Source organism: Accipiter gentilis, chromosome 1 (assembly GCF_929443795.1).
Source record: "Accipiter gentilis chromosome 1, bAccGen1.1, whole genome shotgun sequence".
In the NCBI taxonomy this organism is placed as follows: Eukaryota; Metazoa; Chordata; class Aves; order Accipitriformes; family Accipitridae; genus Astur; species Astur gentilis.
Window position 1 is genome coordinate 5758115 of NC_064880.1, and position 17457 is coordinate 5775571.

The window sequence follows — 17457 nt, forward strand, 5'->3', positions numbered from 1 at the left end:
GGACACTGGGAACTGCCAGGTTGAAGGCCCTGGTCACCTCCATTCCAGCCCCATCATGATGCCCCAGTTGAGGAAGTCCTGTGGCTAGAGGAGGGATCACCATGGTGCTGCAAACCCACATCTGCAAGTGGCAGCAAATGAGCAAGAGAAAGGAAATCAAACTGGGATCCCAGTGCAACACCAAAGCAGATAAGAAGAGGCTCACAGCCCACCAAGCACAGCTCTAGGATAGCCACTGAACTCCAGGCAGCTCAGCCTTCTGCAGACTCTTCAGGCACAGAGTCCCTGGCCAAGTCACCCATCACAACAAGGCACTGTGCCTACAGGAATATTTACAACACAGTGTTTTTTAGTAATAGGAGTCCCTGCCTGCCGTCTGGAGCACATACAGCATTCACCCTGAGCGGGGTCCAGATGCAGATGTTAATAATCCTCTGCCCTTTCCCATACACCTTAGCCATAGAGCTCCCAAATCTGTCTGCAGGCAGTTGGGAAATGACTGTTTCACGTGGAGGACAGCTATCATTAGCTCTGCCTCCCAGGTGGGGAAACATGGAAAGTGGGGGATGCAGACTTGCCTGAGACTGCAAAGAGCATTCGAGTTAGGATTCAGCCCAAGGCCTCCTAGGTCCACATACTAAACATAAACCAGCCCTCCTCCTTACAAGAGGGCAAAATAGTAGGGTGGATGTGATGGCATTTGCCACAGAAGTGTAGGCCAGAGGTCCTAGACTTACTACCAATGACCCCATGGAATTCACAGCTCTAAACCCCAGGTCCACAGTGAGAACCAAGTAAATCCAAAACTTGACAAGAAAGCAGAGAAGTCCCTCCCTTCCTCCCTGCTTGCAGCCTCACATACCTATGTAGCTTTTCTATAGCTACCACCTCTGGAAGCCACATTAAAAAGTAATCCAAGGTTTGGCAAGGCCCTCAGATATCTCCATTCAGTCAATGGCATCATTGCAGAGACTGCCAGCAACATATGTGTAGGAGGTTATTAGTGTAATTGGGCTAATGAGTTTGCCCAGTCTGAGGGGTAATTGAATCACCTCTATTTCTGTAAGGAGCAAGCAAATTGAGAAGACACAGGCCTGGCCCCACAGAAATATATATATGCCTAACTCCTATGAAAATTGATGGGAACTAGTCACCAAAATGTCTTCTAAGTTCTGGGACAAACAAAAAGTCCCATCTTGCTAACAGTAAAATCAGCAGAGTTTTGCCATTGAGTTAGATGGAAGCAAGAATCAGGTTCTCCTGCAGACACAGCTGAATGCCTGGGGAACCAGAAGAAGGAGAAAGTAAAGTAGTTACAACCTTGACCTCAAGAGTGCTGACAGCACCATGTTCCCTCATCTCACATGTTAACATATGAACCCAGAAGCTAGTGTGCTCTAGATTCATGGCTGTGACTGCTGATGGCAGGCCACATCCTTAGTGCAAATAAAAGAGATGTAAGGTGCAACAGAGGAGCAGACACTCCAACAGAGAACAAAAAGAAACATCACACGAACAGTGCAGTACTTATCATCCCGTGAACTGGAATTGCCCACTGATCCACACACAGACTTTAGGTATGATCCCCCACTAATACAAAGGTAAGAAAAGTGGGAGGGCACTTACTTTACTGTAGAGACTGTTCCAGTTGTGATGGAGTCTGTCTTGGAGAAAGTTGATTTCAGGTACTCGGGAGTGTTGAATGGCAATGAGACGGACTGCTCTGGCCCAGCCACAGGAGTGCTGCTGGGGGTACTGGCAAGGGGAGCAGGGGCCAGGCTGGGTGTTGGAGCTTTTACTGGAGTAAGCTTCTGAATGTTCCTCACATCATACTTGGAAGGCCGGCCTACCTTGCCTGTCTTGAAGGCGATGGCTCCTCCCATATCTGGGCTTCCTTCTCCAGGCTTGAAAAGGTGCAAGTACTTGACATTTTCTAGGTCATATTTGGAGGCCTTCTTGTAAGTGTTGCCATTTTGCGGCCTGATGCTCTCACCCGTCTTCAGCTTCTGAATGAAGAAGTCATATTTGGAAGCCCGTGACATCAGGCCCTGCATCTGGGAACTGCTGGGAGAGGGCAGCGGCAGGATGGTGGCTTTGGTCTCCGTTAGCATGGAGGCATCTGGACCTGGCACCCGAATGGGCTGTGCCAGCACTGAGGAAGTTTCTTTGCCCAGCTTGGAGCCCAGCTCCTCAGATTTGGCCAAGTGCATGGGCCAAGAGAGCTGCTCTCCAGCTTTCAGTTTGCGGATATACTCCTCATACTTGGAGAAGCGGGCTCGTTTGCTCATGGCGTCTTCGCCAGGGAGAGAGGCAGCAGTTGCAGTGGCCTCTGAGGTAGCAGCGTTCAGCTTGTCAAAGCTGATCTTGCGGGCCAGCTCATCCCGCATGTTCTGATCATCATAGCCGAACATGCCCAGGAACTCATTCATGGTGGTGGCAGCATAATCTCGCAGCGATGAAGCTTCCCCTACAGAGAACCAAAGTGAGAGAGTCACGCGAGGCGTTGATTTTTCTTCTCCTCCTATACCAGCACTAGTAGCAGGGAGGGGGAGTAAGGGGAGAGAGGAACATGATCTACTGACGTTTGGCTCACTTGTTAGGTTTTACGACTCTTAAATTAATTTGTTTAAAAAAAAAAAAGTAATTAATACTGGGGTAAAATAAAAAGAGTTCATCAATGCCAGGAAAATCAATTTCCTAAATGTTCTAGCCGATGGCTTTTCAGTACATTAAACAAAGTTTCATAAATGTCTCTGCACTCTTGCCTTGGCCTAATATGAAGAAAAAGTAATTTTACTGGAAGTGAGACCAGTGCCAATATGCCGAGGTTTGTACAGTTTTGTCCTTGCGTGTGTTTGTATATGGAAGGAGGTGCACAGAGGATAGACAGCAGTATGTCTGCATGTGTAAGGGAGGGTAGAAACATGTGAGATATGCTATGTGTGCTGGTGAACAGCAGGGCTGAGAGCAGGCAGGACAGCATGGTGCGAAACAGATAAGGGAGACAGGGCACGACAATGTATGGAGTGGAGCAAGAGGAGGGCAGAATGGAAAAGTGCAGAGTAGAGAAAGAAAGATGCAGAGGTGGAGATGAATTCAGGTGGGGGAAAAGCAGCAAAAGCTATCTGCATGAGAAGCTTGGCAGTGAGGAGTGGCGGTGGGGGGAGTGGAGAAAAGAAGGCAAGACAAAGACAGGATAGTTCCCCATAGCTGCTGCAGTCCTTCCCTTCCCTGTCAATTTTGTAAGAGTTCTTTTCACCCAACTTGCTCCCTTCTCAATCCCAATGACTGGAGAGCTACTACTCTCCACACAAAAAGGGGCCACAGCTCAGCAAAGGCTGTGGAAACCTACAGGTGGTCTCCTGAGAAGCCAGGAACAGCTTCCAGTAAGATGAGGAAAGGGAAAAGTCCACACAGGTGCAAAATAGGTAAGGAACAGCCTCCTTTCCATCAGGATTTGGACTGAGAACAGAAAGAGCTGTTGTCCTGATGTGGGCCCCACAGTGGGGGAGAAAGCCTGGTTGGGGAAGGGGCAGGAAGGGGTTAGCCTACCTGAGCGTGATTATATGGAAGAAGAATGAGTAAAAGCTGTCCTTCCTTGGGTCTCTCCCTCCCTTCCTCCCTCCCCTACTCCCTCAGGCAGTTTCACAGGCCACCAGGAGGGGAAGAACACACATCTGGAGGTCACCCAATATCAGTGTAAAGGAGGAAATAAAGATTGCTCTGACGTGCCAGCTTGGACTCATTTAGGCTTCAGTCTGACACAGCGCTCCTCCTCCTCTCCCTCTTGCTTTCTCCTGCAGAGTAAAGATTTACTGTGTGCAGGAGTCCTTCAAACCTCCCTCGTCATCTTTTCCAATCACTCACTCTAGCTTTCATGGGCAAGCACACTCGTTCACAGGGAGCCAGCACAGGCAGGTACACTGGCAGCAAAACTGAGGTTCTGGGCACTGGGTCCCACTCAAACCAAATCAACACTGCCTTGAAACATAGTGGAAAAGGAAGGCACCAAGACATAGCCACAGAACAGGTCAGCAGATCCAAAGCATGAAAACAGACCCTTAGGATTTAGGGGATGACAGCTAATGATGCCATACGTACAGGCACGCACATACGAGAGCACTTCTGTGCACACAAGACCCAGTCAATGAGCAAAGTCGAAGTTCAATAGCCATCAGCTTCCACAAATCAGTTTCCACAGGACTATACAGAGGAAGAGACTGCCTGCAATGGGCATGAAAATGTGCAAGACCATGAAGGTCATATTCCTGTTTCAATATTGCCTGGCATAGCTGTGTTCATGTAGCAGAAGTGTGGCTGCACTAGTTGCCCGTCTACATGATACATGAGAAAGGCAACGCGAAGATCATGCCTGAAGCCTGCAAGCAGGAGGACAAAGACACACCTGCTATGTACTGGAATCTGGTTTAGCCCAAAATGACTTTCCAGCTCTGGGCACTTAGGCCCAGCATCCTGCATGCGATTTGGGGATGCCTGACTTCAGAATAAACACCCTGTTAGTTACAGAATGGGTGGCAATGCCCCTGCAGTGTCTCACTCGGGTTTCTGTAGCACAACATCATGGGTCACTATTAATCTTAAAGGATGTTAAATGCAGAATCATGCCTCACAGTGTCCAATAACAAGACCTGTCAGAAGGAAACCACAAGGAAAGGCTGTATTACTCCATCCTCAGAGGTAGGATCATTTCATCTCTGCTTCCCCACTTGACCCTCTCCTGTGGCCCCTCCAACACCCTACCAAAGCCATCAACTTTATCTTTCACACACAGACATATTAAATAATTTCATCTTGCTTTAAAGCAGTTCTCCTTTTTACCTCTTTTTCTCTCTTCTCCACCTCCATTTCAGTGTAACCCTATGACCCAACAAAAGTGATTAAACCCATGAAATCCCTACGGGATCTAACACTTCCCTGTTTCTGTTAAATCTGCTTTCCCTGTTCCACTTTTCCTCTCTTTTTGGACCTGTAAAACAATCCCCTAGCCTCCTTCACAATGCCCTGGCTTCCAAGCACTGCACAGAAAAACTCTAGCCAACCTGTGCCAAACTGCAAGGGGAGAAAAAATACCACAGAGAGGATCTGATAGGAAATTAAACTATTAAGTTTGATTTTTACTAGCTTTAACAGCTGCCCTGAAAGCCAGCCAACCCCTTTCCTTCTTTATCCTAACCTGCAGCACACGAAAAAAGACAGGAGACCTTCTTTTTCAACCCCACATCTCAAATCAGTTTTACAAATCCCAGCTCGGTTCAGGCCCCACAGACATTACAAATCCAGAGAGAAGATTCAATGAAACCTAGTATTTTCTTTTAACACTGTAGAAAATGAAATGCTGTAGGAGACCAGCTCCTTTTTAAACTTCTCTCATCTGCACACCTGGTCTTGGAAAGCATCATTGGTACCCATGTGGCAAGACCCCAACTGGTGCAAACAATTAGATGCAAACCCCAAGACCATAGGAAAGGGGGAGTTTTCAGACCTTTTTTTGAGCTTTTGCAAAGTCTGATCTTGAGTTCAGGTTTTACTACCCTAGATTTAATCCCTTCATCCCTCTAAACACCTTGCATTATGCTTTTCCTTTGCTCAAATTCGGTTCCAGATCATCACAATACCCTGCCTGATCAACAGCTTTGCCAGTGCTGCTCAATCTTTCCTCATCCACATTTGAGATGAAACCTTGGCCAGTTCCCACTATGCACTGCCTAGCAAGCACATCTTCACTTATCGCAGCATGAGCCCACCAACACATCCCCTAAAGCCAAGACAACCTTCACCTAGTTGCACAGGCAGCTAACCAGAAGGCTACAGGCTTTTCTGGTGGAGGCACCTTATGGAAGGGAGCTGTCTCACCACGAAGATGGTATGAGACCCAGCCAACTCATTTCACATAAAAACAACAGTGAGGAGGTAATTCTTACTACCTAATCAACAGAAAACCCTCCCCATACCCACACACAGACAAAAGTGAAGCAGGACAGCAGTCGGGAAACAAATCTCCGTGACAAGTGCACAGCCCTGGAAGGCACAGGAAGCACTGTCCCTGGGTCTTCTTCCCCCTCCCCTGCACCACATTTGTCTCTCCTTTTCTATGTGATAATAAAAGGGCTCCCTCTCCCCTTGCCAGTGCTCTCCATTTGTGGGCATTGCCAAAGAGCAGAGATCTGTGTGTCTCAGAGCAGCTATCGTATCACAAAGGATCCGAAGCTAGCAAAAAGGGGGCTAAAAATAGCCTGCAGCAGCTCACTATATATGGAAGGAAAAGCAAAACAGCCCAAATGGAGTGCAAGGTCTGGATACTGGGGGATGGGACATCCCAGCCAGGGCTCTGTCCTTTATTCTGCTTGGGAAGGAAAATATGTAGACTTGGGGGCTACAGGATAATGAGCAAGAAACTGGCACTCATCAGGCATGTTCTCCCAAGTGGAGTCTCCCCAGGAAATTATGAAGAGAAACCCGCCTTGTTGAAAACAGGTCCACTACTCCATTTCTAAGGGACCTCACCAACAGGCTAAGAAAAGAAAGGAAAACTTTGAAAGCTTGTACAAGGGAAAGCCTCCTGGTGACTACGTTAGCCCACTATGCAAGTAAGAGAGCAAAGAACCTGGGACTGTATAGGAAAATCTCCCTGGGTATTGTGTGCGTCAGTGAGAGATTGTGGAACGGGATCTCGGTCAGAGACTGCACTGGGAAATCTAAATGCTATATATAAATGCGTGTAGAGAACTATGGGTCAGCCAGTGTGCAGGAGAGGGTGCATGAATGAATGAGGAAACACATCTGCACATCCAGACCAGCTTCTGACACACATCTCCTGACAGACGCCAGCTTTGAGACTCCTGAACGTGTTTCCTAGCTGTACCAGAGAGAGGCACATAAGGCAAGACTGAGCACTGACTCATTAGTCCCTTGCTTCCAAGGGGTGGCTCAGAAAAAGAAACAAGGATGCCATACATGCACGTTCTCCTCTTGTTTCAAAGCATGAGGATTGAACAGCATGGAGCAAGTCTCTGAAACTCCTGCCTGATGCACAAGCATCTGACCCTGGAAGGAGACAAAGGTGGCAGGGATTTGGCATTAGACTACAGGAGGTGTTAATAGAGGACACCAGCAGTAGCTGAAGTCCCATCAAGCAGGCAGTGTGTGTACACACCAAGAATCCAGGAAGCAGGAGCCCTTCTCAGCCCCATATAATTAGGATCACTTTCCCTACTGATCAAGAAAGCCAGTTAGACACACGATCCGTTTTTCTGTGTAGCTCCTGCTTTTTACCGAAGTTTCCAGCTGACCAAAGAAGTACGGTCTCAATTTTAAATGCTGCTGAGCACTGCCAGCTCTGTATCCTCTATGTCCTCAGAGGGAGCAATGGGTGCTCAGAACCTTCAAAACCAGGTTCCTGCCATGACTCCTCTGAAGCCACATTGGCCAGGAGGGCAAAGTTGTATTCCTTTCCTTTGATCTGACTGCCTCCTGCTACCCCCAACTCCCAGGAAAACTTCTTTTCAGTACAGGCCATTCCCAATCTTGCTGGAATAAACTTAACTTGCACCCACTAACACCAAGTCTGAGAGGACTCGGTGGTGAACAGCTTAAAATCTATTTTCTGGAACACTGACAGAAAAAGAAGAGGAAAAGAACTTCGTCCTTTCCAAAGCAAGGGATGTTTCAGTTTGTGCTTTCCAGGGAAATGTTGCGAATGACATTTACAACAGGGTTCTTGAAACAGACGCTCAAGACCTGGCAGCATGTCTGTTTGCAAGTCAAACCCCATGTGGCTGTATATGTAAAGTGGACCCCGCATGTGCCATTACCTGCCTTAAACATAAATAAGGCTTCAGCCCCCCATAAATGTACATAAACATTTTTACATGATCCTTTGACAATATAGCCCTACAAAGGCATTTTACTGAGAACTCCTACCCCAGTGAGAAACCTCAGTTCCTTTTAATTTTCCCCAGTTTGGTAACATATTTTTTACATTTAAGTTCCCCTCCTTTCAGTTTTCATAGCAAATAAAAGCTGCAAATGCGGGGGGGGGGGGGGGGGGGGGATTAAAACAAACTAAAAACGGAGTCCAGGCACAATCACCTTGTGTCTGGGAACGACAAGGGCTTTCCTATCAAAGGAAACTGAAGGTCACACTTTTCCTCATTGATCTTGCAATGTTTGTTAATTACTCTGTCACTGATGTGGCGAAGGATAATTAAACAGCTCTGTTTATATCTTATATGCATAATTATGTGCGCTGCCACTGAACTCGTGAAGACTAGAGAATGTGCCTCTCCAGAAGGGGAACGGACAGACGGAGATGAGTTTCGGCTGCATTATTAACAGGAGGAGGAAAACATGCGCGCACACAAAAGAAGGAAAGTTTGATGGATTCACAAAGTGCTGGGATCAGGGGAGGGGTGCATGCAGGTGGAGCAGATTAGGGGAAGATCTTTCAATTACAGATCCAAGCCAGCTGAGTGACAAATCGGGGGAGGGAGTTGCTCTGCCCTAATGGAGAGAATTCAATTTACCCTAAGCTTTTACCAAGGCTTAGCACTCATACAGCCCCCAAAATCAATCTGGGGGGAACCTGGGTATCAGAAAGCGATAAAGAAATTCATCTGGGGCCTTCTGCAACATCTCTTGCTGAATTCAGCTTTTGAATGAACCATAAAAATAAGATGGTAGCTATCTGAAAATAAGAAATGCACACACGGCCTGGGGGAAAACGCTTTGCAACTGCACACAAGTTGGCATCCCAGACCGAAGCGGCGGGGGACACAGAGGTTTGGAACCAACACCTTCGCCAGCTCGAGCCCGAACCCAGGGTGCGCTACCCCGCCAGCAGTGCTGGAGGACGGGCTCCCACACCCGCCTCGTGAAGGAGGCAACGCCACGGCGAGCGGTAACCCCTCCGCCCCTCCGGCCGGGATGAGGGAACGCACAGCAGCATTACGTGTTGGACGGCTGTGTTACGGGCTCTTATTTGACACGCAGGCAGGGGTACGGCCAGGCCAACCAGGGTAAGTGACCAAGACGGGCAGCGCTAGCCGGCAGCTCGCTCCAAGCTTGCTAACGGCCGAGCAGCAGAGGGCAGCGGCCGGGGCTCGGCGGGGTCCCGCACGGGATGTGCGGCCACCCCGGCCTTGCCTTGGCACGGCACGTTACGACCTCCCCCCGCCGGGTCCCCTTCCTCCCGTTCCCCCGGAGAAAGCCGCCACCGCCTACCTCCTGCCCGCCGCCGCGGCGGCCGCTCCTTCCAGAACCTTCGCCCCGGCCGGCCTGAGGGGCGGGGCGGGGCCGCCGCACGCGCACGGCGGGCGCGGGGCCGGGTCCCGCCTCCCCAGGTGCGGCCGGGCGGGCCCGCCGCAGGGGCAGTCGCTCCCCGGCGCCTCTTCCCGGAGCCGCCCCCGGTCCCCGACGGCCTCGGGGGGCTTTCGCAGGTCCCGAGCCGGCCCGGCCCGTGAAAGCCGGGGGAAGGGGCAGGCCAGCACCTCCGCGGGCAGCAGGGCCGCAGCAGGCGCCGGGTTAAAATGCGCGATGAGGTACTGGCCTTCTCCATCCAGCCCGGGGCTCCCGCGGTCAACTCTGATCTCGGGCTTAATTACCATTGTGTAAGATGCGACGTGTGGGCATGAGTGTGTTTACACAACCCTGCCTGCAACGCGCTGCAATGCCATGCGCTACAATGCCATGCAATGCAATGCCATGCGCCGCGAAACCAGCGTGCGCGTGAATATGCTGCAGCATCCACCTGGGATTTGCCACAAGGGCACGCTCCCCTTTTTTTCCCCCCTCATGTGGAAATACATGACCAGAAAACCAGCACATACCACAGCTATCTCCATCTGAATGGTGTGAAGGAGCCTACGGGGGAGATCTACTCTACCGAGGGATCTGTGGTCTGGAAAGAGCCGTCCAGCCACATCCATCCTAACAAACAGCCCTCTCGGGAAGGGGAGACTGAAGCAGAGGCAAACTCAGCACGGTCCCAAGAGCAAAATGCCAGGCTTCTGCAAGGGGATTAGGGCTTTCACCCTCCTCCTTGGCTGTCAGATGCAGACAGTATCTGGCATAGACACACAGCAACAGGTTCGTCTGTCCCATGGAAAACGTGACCGTGAAGCTGCCCCGCGCAGGGAGGTGGAGGGGGCAGAGGGCTTACCTGAGGCGGTTCCTCCCCCGAGCTTGGAGCCTGTCTCGCCACCGGAGGACCGGTAGGCATCGTCCTTCGAGGCCGGCCCGTCTGAATCCCTGTCATCCAAGAAGTTGCCATCCTGCGAGCCCCTCAGAGCGTCCACCTCGTCCCCGTTATCTTCCTCGTCACTGCAGCCCTTGGGCTGCACCATGTAAACCCCTTCAGGGGGCACCTCCACGCTCTCAGTGCCCTTACATTCCTTGCCCTCCGCTCGCCCCAGCAAGGGCTCCTCGTTGTATTCCCCATTCACCCACTTTTCAATCACCTCCCTCCTTTTGTCCTCCTCGATCTTCTGCACGCGGCTGAGTCCATCTGAAAACTCTGTCCCCAGCTCCTTGGTCCCGGGCTGAGGCAGGTCCTTGTTGCTGCTTTCCCGCTGCGGCCCCTTGTCCGCTCGTGCCTGTTCGGCTCCCCCGTGGTCAAAGACGACCTGGCGGCTCAGCTTGGCACAGATTGCATTTAGCTTCAGGCCGCCTTTGCGCTTGGCAGCCATTGTGGGTTTTCCTGAGGCTGCGTCAGTGCATATAGTTCTTTCAGCTGGAAAGAGAGAGGGGAAAGAAGCAAGGAAGGGCATTAGTGGGATCAGACAACTTGAACCCAAACAGCAAATGGCTGGTCCAAACCCAATGGGCCTTCAGGCATGGCCAGTGTCATCCTCTGAAAGGTGGGACTGCCATCTGTTTCCTAAGCCCTGAGTGGAAGCCCAGCCAGGAGAGCCTGGTGAGAGGCACGCTCCGAACCTGCTGGTACCGAAGGATGCCAGTAGCCTCAAGAAAGAGGCATGTATTTATGCTGGGACTGAACTGGGCTCAAAAGGCCCCAAACACCTCAGGCAGGAGAACGTGGTATGGACCAGCCTTTGCTCCTGGCTCAGGCAGGATGTGAAGTCTGTTAAAAGCCTGACTTGCTCTCCCCTTCAGACTGCAGCACCACCTGAGTTTAGGTCCCCAGCTCCATCCCAAATGTGTTGGCTGCCAAAACCACACCAGCCGGTAACTGCACCCGAGCACCTGTAGCAGGGAGAACGGCTTCCCAAGCCTAACCCTAGGGACAGTGAGGAATTCACTTAATGGGGTTTATGTATATTCTCAGAGAAGAGAACCAGTATGCACCAGAAAGAACCAGTACAGAGGACAGTAGCCCTGGCAAGTGCGTGTGCTGGAGCACCAGACTGGTGTGTGGCAGTCCTATGGGAGAAAATCACCTTGGGTTGGTATCAGTTGATCAAGCCCCTTTGCTTGCTCGTTCGCTCGCTCTCGCACACACAGGAAATTCTGCTCTCACACTTCCCAGCACAATCAGCTAATTAGTGTGGGTTTGTTATTTTAATGTAGTTTATTCATATGTGACAGCTAGTAAAGGAGGGGTAAGAGAAAGTGGGGGGAGAAAGGAAGAAGGTAAGGTCTTAACTTCAAGGTCACGGAGAATCTTGAACTAAATGGTCCCTATCAGAGTCACTCACATAATTATTGCATCAACAATTAACAAGATTCAATCGCAAATAAAAGCAAAGACCTGATTCTAAAGCAGCTGCATTGTCTCATTTCCCTCTTTACTTACAATACCTCTGAGAGACAACCAGACTAATAAGGGTTAAAGGTCCCAGGGCAAGAAACATGCACACAGCCTGGCTCTTCCCCAGCTCGCAGTGCAGAGGCAGACCTTGCTCTGTGTCCCAGGGCTCAGGAAAAGCACCCAATAAAACGCTTGCCGGACACACAGACCACACTACTGGAGTTAGTGTGGGGACATTGCTGGAGGTCTCTCCAAAATGTGCTCTTAGACTTTATGTCGTACTGAAAGAGGGGCCCATCACACAGAGGGCAAACAGAAACCGTCTCCAGACCTCGAATAGTGAGAACAGGTTCCTCCACTGCACAGGAGTCCCTCGTGGCAGCTCAGCCCACACCTCCCTGTCACCAGCACAGAGGTGCTGCTCCACAGAAGCACAGTGAGATTAATCAGACCCCCTACAATGCATCCAGAAGCCATCGTGACAGCCCCTAATCCCATAACATGACAGCCCAATACAAACAGACTGAAACTTTAGACCTGCTGTCCAAGAGCCAGAGAGTGGCTGCTTAGCGTAAACTCCTGACAGCTTCAGACACGCTTCCCTGTCAAGGACTGCAAGAAAAATACCCCCCCCCCCCCCCCCCCGACAAATATATCAGCCCCCCACGCAAAGGGAGGCAAAATGTACGCCTCCACGTTCCGAACACCCCCCTTCCCCCCCCCGGCACTAACACCTACGTGCAATCTATGCTTTCGTGAAGGGAAAGCACATGTTGCCCCCAAACACATACCTCCCCATCTAGAAATTATAGCTGTTCAAGAGCTGCGTGTATGCGCTAGCACGCTCCATAAATGTAGTCATACACGTATGGGTTAAAAAGTCCCATCTCCCCAAAATACATTCCCATACATTTCCCCACGCATTTCCCTTTCACACATTCCCCCAACACACGCACACAGTCCTCACGCATACAGATGGGCACAGGCAGACGCCCATGAAGCTGCAAAAGTCTCTGTGTGCTGGCACCTTCTTTTCCCATCACATTCCCACTCTATTTAGGGCAGAAAGTGAAGGCCAATCCTATGCGCAACTGGTCCCACAGAGGGAATCTCGGGAGGCTGCTGTGAGCTCCAACTGGAGCCTGGCCAGGACACCTACAGCTCACGCCTGTATGCTCGGGCGAAGGGCCAGCGGAGCCTCAACGGCTGCAGGTAGTTAGGATGGTGCCTCCCGTGCGGTGCGGTGCCTGCCCAGGGCTGGGGCACTGGGTCAGCACTGAATCACCAGCGCCACTCTTCCAAATGCTGCCTGGTGATTCCCCGTCCACGTTCTCACGATACCCAGCCCTGCTTAACTGGTGAGATCAGCATCGCTCGCAGCTGGAGATAACTGGGAGGCAGACACGCGGCGGCCCAGATCCCCACTGCCCTCCCCCTTTCTGCAATGAGGGCAGGTCCCATTATTCTGGTCTGGAGGTGAGCAGCCAAGTGCGTGCACCAGCCGGCAAATGAATATATAAATATTTATTCAAAGGAAGAGATGAACAGACCTTCCCGAGGCTGCACTTGCCGCATACGCAGCAACTCCAGGGAGCCTGCAACTTGTCTTCCATTCCTGTTCCTGCCTCCTTCCACCTCACACACCCTGGCTTTGCCCCTCTGCCTCCCCAGCTTCTGCCCTCCGGGTCCTGCCCTTCCCCTCTGCATCTTTCTTGTCCCTTCTCCTTGTGACCGGGATTTTTTTTGAGCACAGCAATGCTGCTCTAACATTTTGAGAATCTTTTCCTGAAGTCCAAGTTAAAAATAAAGCAAGTTCTGAAAACGTACCTTTTCCCTGATCTATAAAACTAACGCCCCCAGAGACCTTCCTGAGATGGGATTTGCTCTGTAGTACCAGGGTTTTTACGTACCTGCATCCCACCTATGCATGTATGGCTGCAGGGAATCAGAACTCCCAGCTTCTTCTGCCAACCTTGCAACCAACTCTCCACAAGCCCGGACACATCATTTTATCTTTCCATTGCCTTATTTCCTTGTCTATGGAATGGGAGGGACGTTACCTATATCAACATTTCTGTTGCCCTCTTTTAGCCTTTCAATTTCAAAAGCAGAAGGGAAACCCTTCTTACAAAGAAATGCTCAAGATGGCCATCAGGCCGGAGGGGACCAGAGCATCTGTGTTTCGTTCACTCAGGCAGAGGGAGAGGAATCGAGCTGCTGAATGAGGGACCCTCATATCTGCCTGAGGTCGGGCCTGCCAGGCAGGGAGGGACCCTCGAAGCCAAGCGGAGGCTCCCTCCCCCCAGGCCGAGCTCCCCACCCCAAATCACCCTGCGTCTCCATCGCACTGTTTAAAGATTCCAGGCTAAGTAAACATCCCCCTTCATTTTCTTCGTCTAAATAGAAATGTTTTGATTTCACATCAATCTGAGGAAGCCGTTTATAACCTGAGCCTGTCACACAGACTTTTCATCTCTGCCCAGGACAAACTCTCCCACATGCTCTATTTACACTGAGCACTTCCTCTGAAAACAATGCCACCGGGAGTTTACTTCGCTTGCCCCCTCCCCACACCCTGCGAGGAGACACCAGCTCCCTCCACTCTGCACCCAGCCCCGTGGCATCTCGAGAGCGAACCTCCCTTTGCAGAAAAGGTACGGCTTGCCGCAACCAGGCCTGGCAAGGAGAAGGACAAAACTCACCTTGCCATTTCGCTGCCTTGTCACCCCTTGAACTTGCTGCCGACAAGGCCAGGTAGCTGCCCCCCGCCGCCCCTCTTTCCCCTGGTCCCCATGTGCTGCCAGCACCCCGTGTGCAGCCCCAGGCTCTCTCCCTCCGCGCAGTCCCCGAAGCAGCACTTTCTCACCCATGAACTCCACAGCGTGGTGCTGCCAAGGTGGGCACGGCTTAGCTCTGCTTCCCCCCAAGGGAGAAGAAGGGCTGCGGGGGGCACACCATGTGCGGGAACGAGGGGCTTTGCAGCGTCGACAGAAATAGGACATCCCAGCCAAGGGGCAAACTGCGCGGCAAAGAGAAAGTCTGGCTTTGCAGAGAAAGGAAAAGAGAGCCAAAGTGAAAAAGGGGCATGCGGGAGCTGGATGAACCAGCCGGCACGGGTGGAGGTGAAGGGGCCCTGACTATGTGGCTGGAACTTACTGGTCTGGGAGGAGCTGGGGGTGCAGCGGGGACCCCCGCCGGATGGGGCAGGGGCTGAGGAAGGGCAGGAGAGGAGGGGGAGGAGGGCCCATGCTGTGGGGAGAGGGGTGCTGGCTGGGGAGCGACAGCACGCTGTCACTTCAGAGGGCCGGGTACGTCGAACAGATGGAGCTTTCATATTCCTATTGAAGAGTTTTAAGCCCAGCTGAGCAGCTCCGTTCAAGAGGGAGGTCCCAGTGCCAGCTTTCCAGGAGCTGCAAGCTCTCATTCGATTAATTATTAACGGCATTATTTGGGGCGGGGAGGGGGAGGGAAGGAGGGCCAACATGCTGCACAGTCCTTTTCTTTTTTAACCACTGTGGTGCAAGCTTGACTGGAGAGACTCCAGTCTGTCCAGGAGCCCCAAAGAGGGAGGGCAGCACAGCTCGCCGGGGTGGGGGGTGAGGATGCTGCATGCCAGAGCCTCTTCACACTTGAGCTGCGGTCCCTAAGATGGAACCAAACCTCCACAGCAGAAGGCTGCTGGGGCATTGGGAACGTGCTTCCCCAGAGCAATGGCCTGGCAGTGCCCAGCTACATGCTGGGAGGAGGCAGGGAAGGCAGCCAAACGCTCAGCCCCTTCCAGAAAACATTTCCCCTCCAGCACGGCTCGTGCATTATCCCAGCAAGGGCCAGGGCAAAGGCAGCAACAGTCCAGGCATGGCCCGTGATGTGTGAGAGTGGATTTAGTGTGTATATTTTCCCCTCTTCAGTTTATCAATAAAACATTTTATTGCTTTTAGCCCAGGAAATGACCTTGGATTAGTGGATGCTGTCTCTTCTGGCTGACCTTGGGGAGTTCACAAAGGCTCTTTAACAACCTCCTCTGCCCTGCAAGCATGGATCCCGCCTGTGCGTGTCTGCGTGAAGCCGGGGAAAGCCCTCGGTGCGAAAGTCGGACCTGACAGGCTCCAGCTCAGCACTGGGCAGGGAGGAGAAGGAGAATCAAAGACGTGGGAGGAGAAATGAAGCGAGCAGCCAGGGCATCCTCACCGAAGCGCTGCCAGCTACGCTCCCTGCTTTCCCATAACCGTCAGGGCTCTCACCACACACCCCATCCATAAACCGTGGAGGAAAAGCAGGGGACTCTGCTGTGGTCCCCATGGCCAGCACTTGTCAGAGTGCAGTCTGGCTGCATTCAGCACTGCTTGACCTTCTCCTGCGACTGCCACACTGGCACCTCCAGCTGTACAAGAGGCTGCTTTTCCCCCTATTTCCAGCTCCCAGAGTCTGGTTTGACCCTGGCCCAAAGGGGCAGACACCAGTACCAGTTCCCTTCAGCGAGCCTGTCCTGCTTCCCTTTGCTCAACCTCCTCAGCTGCAGAGTTAAGCTGTAATTTTCTGGTGACAGTGAGGGGCAGCATACAGAAACCAGCACTGGGCAGTGAATGACAGAAGTCATCCTGAGAGGAGGTGGAAGCAACGGGGCTCTGGAGATCGTGGTGCCCTGCACTGGGGCTGCCAGCCAGCTGGGAGGCTCCTGTTTCCCACCTGGCTACTTGGCTGCTTTGGTGCTGCTGCCAGGGTTTCTCTGGAGAACACCTCATGAACACTGGGAGCCCCCCCTCTCCCCAAACAGAAAAGAGCCACATCATTTCTGAATGGTGTGTATTTTCAGTGCAGCAGTGTAATTATGGAGGGAGGGAATGGGAGAGGAGAAACCGAGAGGAATTGTCCTCCTCAAGAGAACAGAAACTGCAAGTAGAGACGACTAGGGCTGAGCTCTAAGCCAGAGCAAGGTCCCCACACACTGCAGGGCAAAGCCTGCAAGGGTGCTGCAGCAAACGGCCCATCCTATCAGACAATCCTCCTTGCTGCCCTCCGCTGTTAACACAAGCCTCCCTTTCCAGCCATGTCTTCTCCCAGTGTCCCCCTGCAGTGTCCCCTAGTACTGGGCACAGAGGGTCCCCGTACTCTCCTGCAAACACCCCCAACTCTTCTTGTGCCGCATACAGAGGCAACCCCTCCTGGCATCACAGCCACGCAAGCTTTGCCCTGGCACAAGATCCCCCTCCCCAGAGCACGCTCCCAGCCCCCAGGTGCCTGTTTTCTCCAGTCGCGTCCTCCTGAAGAGCGAGCCCTAAAGTGTTAACGGCGATTGGTGAAATGGCACAGCAGATTGCTACAATAAATAATTTACTGATATTTATAAATATTCAAATCAGCAGGCTTCAGAAATTGAAAGGGGGGGGCTGAGCTGACGGGGAGGAGGGGTGTTTAGGGAGGGGAGGGGGGGGCTGACATTAATTCCCAGGCTCTCCAAATTCATTTGAGAACTGTTTCTCATTTCAAACAAATATTAAATCTTTTGGTGTCAAGCCTCCAAAATAAAATATCAAATAGAAAGTCATGACCCTCTGTGTGGCCGATGCCTTGTCTGCCATGACGCTGGGCGCCTGTGGCCCTGTCCCCTCGGACAGCCAGCCGCTGGGGGAATGATGGCAGCCTGCAACCGGCAAGGTGCCTGTGCGAGAGCAGAAGCCCACCCAGCCACACCTGTAACGCAGCCCACCACACACCAACCAGCGTATGAGACA

At 52.0% G+C, this 17457-nt stretch overlaps 1 protein-coding gene across 6 annotated transcripts in view; it reads right to left on the minus strand.

Annotated features, from left to right (window-relative positions):
- Nucleotides 1-17457, minus strand: part of CASZ1 (castor zinc finger 1) — a 208432-nt gene that overhangs the window by 38714 nt on the left and 152261 nt on the right. For all 6 annotated transcript variants that reach the window (XM_049804962.1, XM_049804952.1, XM_049804979.1 and 3 more), the window contains 2 exons: nucleotides 10178-10747; nucleotides 1627-2467 (listed from right to left, as the gene is read on the minus strand). In XM_049804962.1, coding sequence (XP_049660919.1) covers nucleotides 1627-2467; nucleotides 10178-10747 — 1411 coding nt within the window. The remainder of the gene's footprint in view (nucleotides 1-1626; nucleotides 2468-10177; nucleotides 10748-17457) is intronic.